Source organism: Podarcis erhardii, assembly GCF_964252035.2.
Source record: "Podarcis erhardii genome assembly, chromosome: 18".
Taxonomy (NCBI): Eukaryota; Metazoa; Chordata; class Lepidosauria; order Squamata; family Lacertidae; genus Podarcis; species Podarcis erhardii.
Genome location: NC_138516.1, coordinates 7,735,865 through 7,744,568, shown reverse-complemented (window position 1 = coordinate 7,744,568; position 8,704 = coordinate 7,735,865). Strand labels below are relative to the sequence as shown.

The 8,704-nt window shown below is 48.2% G+C and overlaps 3 protein-coding genes across 4 annotated transcripts in view; 1 reads left to right on the top strand and 2 right to left on the bottom strand.

The window, feature by feature from the left end:
• MADCAM1 (mucosal vascular addressin cell adhesion molecule 1) overlaps window positions 1-8,704 on the bottom strand; it is a 122,966-nt gene that overhangs the window by 98,625 nt on the left and 15,637 nt on the right. The window lies entirely within an intron of this gene.
• Window positions 3,573-7,071, bottom strand: TPGS1 (tubulin polyglutamylase complex subunit 1). Its single transcript, XM_081846397.1, has 2 exons — window positions 6,658-7,071; window positions 3,573-4,387 (listed from the first exon to the last, which is right to left on the bottom strand). Exons 1-2 carry the CDS (start codon window positions 7,011-7,013, stop codon window positions 3,856-3,858), a joined length of 888 nt encoding a protein of 295 aa, XP_081702523.1. The 5' UTR covers window positions 7,014-7,071; the 3' UTR covers window positions 3,573-3,855.
• LOC309333015 (uncharacterized protein) overlaps window positions 7,217-8,704 on the top strand; it is a 56,798-nt gene continuing 55,310 nt past the window's right edge. For both annotated transcript variants that reach the window (XR_014152352.1, XM_081846451.1), the window contains exon 1: window positions 7,217-7,691. The gene's annotated coding sequence lies outside the window, so the exon portion shown is untranslated. The remainder of the gene's footprint in view (window positions 7,692-8,704) is intronic.

Here is an 8,704-nt window from a genome sequence, read left to right as displayed (position 1 = left end):
TTTAATTAAAAAGTAATTAGATATATATATTCAACAATTTTCCCCTTCATGGATCACTGCCTTGCCGAACGTGCCTGGAGGAGGAACCGGCAAGCCACTCCAATATCCCTGCCAAGAAAACTCCATGGACAAAGACAACAGGCATAACAAACCGATCCATTCTTAAGGAAATCAGCCCTGAGTGCTCACTGGAAGGACAGATCGTGAAGCTGAGGCTCCAAGACTTTGGCCACCTCATGAGAAGAGAAGACTCCCTGGAAAAGACCCTGATGTTGGGAAAGATGGAGGGCACAAGGAGAAGGGGACGGCAGAGGACGAGATGGTGGGACAGTGTCCTCGAAGGGACCAGCATGAGTTTGACCAAACTGTGGGAGGCAGTAGAAGACAGGAGTGCCTGGTGTGCTCTGGTCCATGGGGTCACGAAGAGTCGGACACGACTAAACGACTAAACAACAATTCAACAATTTTAATTACTATTTAATTAAACCCCTTCATGGATCACTGCCTTGTCGTGGCGAAGGGGCTTGAATAGCTCAGAGAAGCTATGAGCTATGCCGTGCAGGGCCACCTAAGACGGACAGGTCATAGCTAAGAGTTCAGACTAAATGTGATCCACCTGGAGAAGGAACTGGCAAACCACTCCAGTATTTTGCCAAGAAAACTCCATGGACATAAAAAAAGGAGAAGCTTTGAGTAGAAAGCGAGAGTTTCCAAGGCATGCTCTGGTTCATGGGGGTCACAGAGAGTCGAACACGACTAAGATGACTAAACAACAACAACATTTAAACAGTAACAGTATTAAAACACCATGGAAACCTGTTAAAATGAAGATAATAAAAAGAGCACAGCCTTGGGGCTCACTACAGTGAATGCACAGCTTCTAGGAGTTTATGGGTTGCGCAGCTGAGCACAAGGTTGTGGGGAATGAGCAGCAGAAAATTTCTCCAAAGATTTCAGTGATCTTACCAGGATAAAAGGCATCTGGCTTTCCTTAAAGGTACAGCAAGACAAACGCCTCGCAAGACGGAAAACCCGCTAGACGAAAGGGTTTTCCGTTCCGTGAGGCTCTTCGCAAAACAAATTTCCCTATGGGCTTGCTTCGCAAGACGAAAATGTCTTGCGAGTTCCTGCGGGTTCCCCCCCTTTTTTTCCTCCTTTTCCTAAGCTGCTAAGCCGCTTATCAGCTGATCCGCTAAAAGCCGCTAAACCGCTAATAGCACTAATCCGCTAAGCTGTCGTTGGGCTTGCTTCGCAAGACGAAAAAACCGCTATACGAAGAGCCTCACGGAACGGATTAATTTCGTCTTGCGAGGCACCACTGCATTTTTGTCTATACCAGAGCTTTCCAAACCATGTGTCAGGACATGTTAGTGTGTCTGCTGCAGTGTGTAGTAGGTGTGTCACGCAAACGCTCCTCCCGAGGCTGGAAAGTCGTTGGTTTAACCTCTGGAAGTTCCTGCAGCCAATGGGAAGTTGCGCATGCCTCCTCCGCACCAAAAGGAGCGCCGGAAATAGAGTTTGCGCATGCGTGCCTGCGCACTCTGGCCCACTGCGGCGTCTGCAGAACTGTGAACTGGGCAACCCCCGCTCTACAATTACCTTTGCTTGTCCCAGCTATGCAAAAGTCAAGAGGTTTCTGTAGAGGCACAAAGACATTCCCTTATCAGGCAAGCGAGTGACATTCTCTCAGTTCAAAGATACAGTGGTACCTCGGGTTACATACGCTTCAGGTTACATATGCTTCAGGTTACAGACTCCGCTAACCCAGAAATAGTGCTTCAGGTTAAGAACTTTGCTTCAGGATAAGAACAGAAATCGTGCTCCGGCGACGCGGCAGCAGCAGGAGGCCCCATTAGCTAAATGGTGCTTCAGGTTAAGAACAGTTTCAGGTTAAGAACGGACCTCCGGAACAAATTACCGTATTTTTCGCCCCATAGGGTGCACCGGCCCATAGGGCGCACCTAGTTTTTTTTGGGGGGGGGAAATAAAGAAAAAATAATTTATTTCCCCCCCAGGCACGGGGCTGGGGTGGGGGAAGCCCGAGCTTCCCCCGACCCCAGCCCCCAGAACAGGCAGCTCCCCGCAAGCCGTGGGAGCCCGGCGTGGCTTCGCGCCGGGCTCCCGAGGGTTGCGGAGAGCTGCCTGAAGCCTGGGGCGCGCTCCGCTGTGCTCCCCAGGTTTCAGGCTGCAGGCTGCTGTCCGCAAGCCTTGGGAGCCCGGCGGGTACTCCCGCGGGCTCCCAAGGCTTGCGGATAGCTTCCTGAAGCCTGGAGAGCAAGATGGGTCGGTGCGCACCAGGCTTCAGCAAAAGCCTCTCTCCAGGCTTCAGCAAAAGCCTGCATTCGCCCCATAGGACGCACACACATTTCCCCTTCATTTTTGGACGGTAAGTACTTAACCCGAGGTACCACTGTACATCCGAGTCAGGCAAAGAGTGTGTGGAGATGTAGCCTGGAAACAGGCCTGAGCATCAGACAGGTGCAGAAAAGAGTGCAGGGAAGGTGCCTCCTTGACATCAATATGCAGGTAGTTCCAAAGTGCATTTGTAAAAAAAAAGGAGCATGACAGCACCTACACTTTGAAATTCCCTGCCTGTTGATCTCAGGCACCTTCACTGCATTATTTCCGGCGTGGGTTAAAAACACTTTTGTTAAGACAATCCCGTCCATATTTCTAGAATGTGTTCTAACCTGCTTTTAGTTTATTCCCAATTTTTTGAATGTTTTAAATTGCGGTTTTCTAAGCTGTTTCTTTTTTTCCCTTTTGGCTGAAAATTGTATTGTTTAATTCCTTTCAAAAACCGCTTTTGAGTTTTTTGTGGTTTATTTTAAACAACCAAGCGATGTACAGAAATTACCTCTTGTTACACTTGCTTCAGGTTAAATCTTTTCAGGTTGCGTTCCGCGGCAACCTGGAAGTACCGGAAAGGGTTACTTCCGGGTTTCGCTGCTAATGCATGCAGAGACGCTCAAAATGACGTCATGCGCCTGTGCAGAAGCGGCGAATCATGACCCGCGCAAGCGCAGATTGTATTCTGCTCATATTGCGAACGGGGCTCCGGAACGGATCCCGTTCGCAACCAGAGGTACCACTGTATTATGTTCTGAAATACAGTGGTACCTCGGGTTACATACGCTTCAGGTTACAGACTCCGCTAACCCAGAAATAGTACCTTGGGTTAAGAACTTTGCTTCAGGATGAGAACAGAAATTGTGCTCGGGCAGCGCGGCAGCAGCAGGAGGCCCCATTAGCTAAAGTGGTGCTTCAGGTTAAGAACAGTTTCAGGTTAAGCACAGACCTCCGGAACGAATTAAGTACTTAACCCGAGGTACCACTGTAATTAATAAAACTAAAAAGTCTAAGCTCGGGACACAGCTGACCTTACAACACAGTTCAGCATTGGGAGCAAAAATGCACAGTAAAAAAGCACCGGTCTTGTGTGCAGATTTCCAAAATCTGACTGGGAAAGGTGGGCAGACAGGACCACTTTCTGGGCACACCCAGAAAAGGTGTGGACTGGCGCAATGACTTGTGTGGTGTAATAAAAGAAGAAAGAAAGAAATTGGAGACAATTTGCAATATAAATAACCCAATTTAAATATCACCATCATCATTCAAACCTATCCAGTGTTTGACATGAGATTTACTCAAGAAAGAGCAGCAGTTTCGGACATCAGTCATGCAGCTCTACTGAACCTCAGAAAGCGAAGTCGGTAAATTGTTGCTCCGTTTCAATCTCTCTCCATCGCCGACCCAAAACAAGAAGTAGGCATTGTCTCTGCATCCTAGATGAACAGCCAGGTTGGTGATCAGGGAACCAGACAAAGCACACACACACAAACCCGACTTCAGAGCTCATTCGACGGGTTTCACTCTCGCCACGAAGATGGACGAGGCTCTCTGGAGAAACTCCTCTTTCTTCATGGCCATGCTGGGTTTCCGCTCAGCCAGAGCTTTGTCCATGGCTGAAGCCAAGCAATCCGGCCCAAGCTTGGACCCGGCCTCCAGGAAGCGGATGGGGGCCGCGACCTCGGCGGGGCAAAGGGCATCTTCCAGGGTCCCAAGGACCGCCGCACAGACTCGTTTGTCCGCTGCCCCCGAGCCACCGCCCAGTGCGTTGAAAAGCAAGTCTGCCTTGGCCAGGAATTCGAGGAGGACCAGGCAGGTGAGGACCCCGTAGCGGAAGATGTCAAAGGGCACTGCCTCGTGGTCGCGGCAGGAGACCTTACTCAGCAGGGGCAGAGCGATGTCTTCTGGGGTCCCCTTGTCTTGGCACATCAGTCTTAGCAGCTCGCTGTAGAGCTTCCCGCTGACTCCGGGCTTCTTGCGTCTGCCGGCGGCGGACAAGGAATCGTAAGCCACACTGACGTTGTTGTTAAAGGCCATCCTACGGGAAGGAACATAAAACAGATCACTGGTAAAGCAGACAATTTACCGTATTTTTCGCTCCATAAGTCTCACTTTTTTCTTCCTAAAAAATAAGAAATGTCTGTGTGTCTTATGGGGCGAATGTGTGGTCCCTGAAGCAGATCGTGCTTTTTGTTTTGAAAGCGGGAAGTGGTTGTTGAAACAAAGCTGCTAATCAGCAAATGATTGGGGAGGGAGATAAGGGATGCTAGAGATAAAAGAGGCTGCCTGGGAGGGGGGAGATAAAGACAGCAAACTTGCAAAGGGGGGAAACAGGAAGACTAAAGCAATAAGGAGAGAAATTAGAAGAAAAGGAGGAGCAAAAAACTGTTCCAGCTAAGGAAAAGACACTAAGGCAAACAAGAGGGAAGGGAGTGTTGAAAGAAAGCAGCTGATTGGTAAGGGATCGGGAGAGAGCTAAGGGATGCTAGCGATAAAGGAGGCTGCCTGGGAGGGGGGAGGTAAAAGCCCATGGATCCTCAGGATTTTTGCATTGGGTCACCCCAAATTCACCATCAGATCACATAGCATGTCCATGGCTACAGCCTGCACCAAAAAAAACATACATCCACTGTTTCGTGACGCAAAAATGTGGTTACAAAGCACGGATCCACATGGATCCTCAGATGTTTGCACTTGGCTACCCCAAACTCACCGTGAAATCACATGTCTGTGGCCACAGCATGAACCACAAAAATCATAAATCCACTGTTTCGTTCAGAATATTTCTTTTTCTTGTTTTCCTCCTCTAAAAACTAGGTGTGTCTTATGGTCAGGTGCGTCTTATGGAGCAAAAAAATACGGTAACTAGACAGAGCCCTATGTTATATCGAGCAACAGAATAATCTGCCTACGATAAGGACATTTTGTCCACGGTATGATTATTTCCCACCTAGTCATTTTGACACAGTCACCCCGTTTGCAGAATTTAACAATTCCACAATACACGCTTTCACTTTTGCGAGATTGAATATACTGCCTTCGGCTGTACTTGAGGGCCGATTTCAAAAAATTCCAGTGCAAAAACGGTTATGTCCTGTGGAGAGAGCTGCATTGACTCAGTGGCTCATGTGCTTCAAGGTAGGTAAGGCTGAGAGACGGCGGCTGGCCCAAGGAAAGGGATTTTATTAACCCCTGTTTCCCTGTCTAGGCTAACCGCTAGGCTGCGCTGTTTCAAAGCAAAAGGGCGAAGCAGCCCAGTTACCGTCATACGACCACGGAAAGCCGTGCAGCAGCTAAAAGCGACCCGGGTGCCATCCTGGGTTCGAATCCTTGCTCCGCCACAAAGCTCACCTGGCAGGTAAAATACAGAGAGCGAGCAGCCGCAAAACACAGCCTCCTTGTGGTCCATGGAGGAAATAACAGATTTTATTTTTTTTAAAAAAATAAATGCAATGAAAAGGAAGTATCAACAAATAAAAAAACGAATGCACCCCCCTCTACTGAACCCAATATATAAAAAGCACTGCATGGAACGAGAATGATGTCAGCCTATAAAAAAAACTTGGCTTTTAAAACATAATTCGTTTTTAGAGCGTTCTCCCTTCGTAATTCGCTTCTCCTCTGAAAAATGGGGCGGAGGGGGGGGGGAGTCGATAGCAGAATGTCAGATGAAGATGACCTAAGGAGGAGTATCAGGAAGAGTGGATTAAATTTAATGATTACTTAGTTAAATATGTTAAGTTAAATTAACTGAAAACAGCTTGCCGACACTTAATTGGCTTAGGATTTTATTTATGTTAAGCGTCGAATTAATATGTTTAATTTCATAATGTGAAGATCTAAGGATGTTAATGTTTAAGTTAAATTTTACAAGAACTGTGATTTGGAAAAGCGTTAAAAGGATGTGCAATGAAATTCAACCAAGGGGAAGCGAGGAAGTCACCTAACAATGTTAATAAGTGTAATTTTCAATGAGGCTATGATTTATGTTTGTTTGTCTTATGGGTTTGTTTATAGTGTTGTGAAAACCAATTGGAAAAAAAAATGAAAAAAAAATTAAAGCGTTCACTCTTCCTAATAATAATAATAATAATAATAATAATAATAATAAATAATACATTTTTATTTATATCCCGGAAGCTGGGCTCAGGGCGGCTAACAACGGTGAAAAAACGGTAAGGGGGAAAGACTTCATGTCCCAGGAGGCCCCGCGCGCCAAAGCACAGCGAAAGAGCCCCGAATCTTGCCGCGGTGCATTCTGGGCGCTGTAGTTTTTCCCGCCCCGGCCTTCCTTCCCACCTGCCGCACCTGTGGGAGTGGTGAGCCAGGCTCAGGTACCACAAGGCCCGTCCGAGGCGCCCCCTGAGTAGCCCCCGGGGCTCCCCGCCGCCGTCGGCCGCCGACAAGGCATCTGCAGCCTCCGCCTCCTCAGGGCCGCCCTGCGCCAGCCTCTCGAAGTAGCCGGCCAGGAAGCCGACGGGCTCCTCAGGCCGCGCCTCCAGCACCTTCAGCAGGGCCTCGCGGACCATGTCGCTCACGCCGGCCTGCAGGAGGAACTCCGCCTCGCTCTCCGACGGGGCGCCGTTCGAGGGAAGGGACGGCCGGACCGGGTCGCTCCCGGCTGCCGCCGCCGCCGCCGAGCGCCGCTTCTCGCTGGCCGCCATTTTGTCTGAGGGCGCCGCTTAGCGACGGCCGCCATCTTGGGTGAGGGCCGCGCGTCGGCCATTTTGGGTAAGGGCCGCGCCTCGCGCTCTTGCGACGGGCAACCAATCAAAAGCCAGCGATCGAAGAGGAGACGCTGAGGCGGCCGCCGTTCTTGTTTTTAACCCAGCTTCCACCATGAAGAGGGAAATGGCTAGAGCGCCGCCCTCCATCATTACCGGAAGTATAGGCCGCGCTCTACCGTAAAGTTGCAAAGGCACAAGGCAGCGCTGCCTTGCGGCAACATATCGATGATAGATATCCAGTATTATTATTTTTAAAAATCATAGTTATTCGAGTGTGTGTGTGTGTGTTTCCCCCCCTTGGCCTGTCTATCCCTTCCTGCTCTATGGCAGTCCATTTCCGTCGAAACTGCAGGATAGAGGAAGTGTCGCGAGAGTTGGAGCAGCAGCCAATCAGAGCGCTGCGCCAACTCGCGGGGAGAATAAGGCGTGCTGTTTGGGCGGGGCTGAGGCGAAGGCAGCCATCTTTAGTATGGGCAGCGTGACTTTACCCTTACTATGCCAGAAAAGGCAGGTTTTGTTGCCGCCTCTCTTAGTGTAATGGCTGAGCTGTGATTTGGGGAGTTTTATCTGCTTCCGTGGGCAGTTTGACCCCCAGCCCCCTCTTGCTGGAGCTCAGTAAGTGGCGGGGTTTGCATAAAGTGAGATTGCATGGGGTTTTTTTGGGGGGGGGCTAATAGCATTGCAAAGCTATTAAGGGCAATAATAATAATAATAATAATAATAATAATAATAATAATAATAATAATAATAATATATTTATACCTCGCCCTCCCCAGCCAATAATAAAAACAAGTTGATTAAAATACAATTTAAAGCTATTAAGGGCTTTGCAATGCTCACTGCTTGATATTTGTTTATTTATCAATAAGGGTGCGGGTTGCTAATCAGCCTGTGTGGTGGTGGTGTTGTTTTTAGCCCGCCCCCCAGAATTTATTTAAATTTTCAGCCTGGTTGCAAAACCAGCATGCAGGAGGGCGTGGGGGCAGAGAAACCAGGACCACCTCTGTCTCTTGGGTGCACGTGCCTGTGTTTATTTATATGTTTCCTTCTGGTTCCTTCCCCCCACCCCCAATCAAAACGGACAGAGAAATAAAGAATCAAAACTGCAAAGCTTGGGTCTGGAGGATTAAATCAAGAAGTGGCACTAAAAGTAGAACGCCTGGGGTACACACAGACACAGAAAAACACACTCCATTTGGAAGCCTGTACCAAACATGAAAGCTTATACCTAAAACTACTCAGTTGGTCTCTAATTTTATAATTATAATTATAAAATTATTTTGCAAGGATTCTTTGAAATACTTAGATCATATAACTTTTTTGAATACTTGATTCTTTTAAGGGAGTTTTAAGGTCTTTTTAACTATCTTTTTAAAGAATAGTTTTAATTTATTTTGACTACCAGGGGTCAGCAAACTTTTTCAGCAGGTGGCCGGTCCACCTTCCCTCAGACCTTGTGGGGGGCCGGACTATATTGGAGAGGAAGGAACAAATTCCTATGCCCCACAAATAAGCCAGAGATGCATTTTAAATAAAAGGACACATTCTACTCATGTAAAAACACGCTGATTCCTGGACCACCAGGGGGTTGCATTTAGAAGGCGATTGGGCCGGATCCGGCCCCCGGG

What these genes read in the sequence shown, in the direction of transcription:
- TPGS1 (XM_081846397.1), bottom strand. Translation starts at nt 7,013, where the DNA reads ATGGCGGCCAGCGAGAAGCGGCGCTCGGCGGCGGCGGCGGCAGCCGGG. An exon ending in CTGGCTCACCACTCCCACAG is followed by an intron (nt 4,388 to 6,657) that starts GTGCGGCAGGTG and finishes TCCTTCCCGTAG; the next exon opens with GATGGCCTTTAACAACAACG.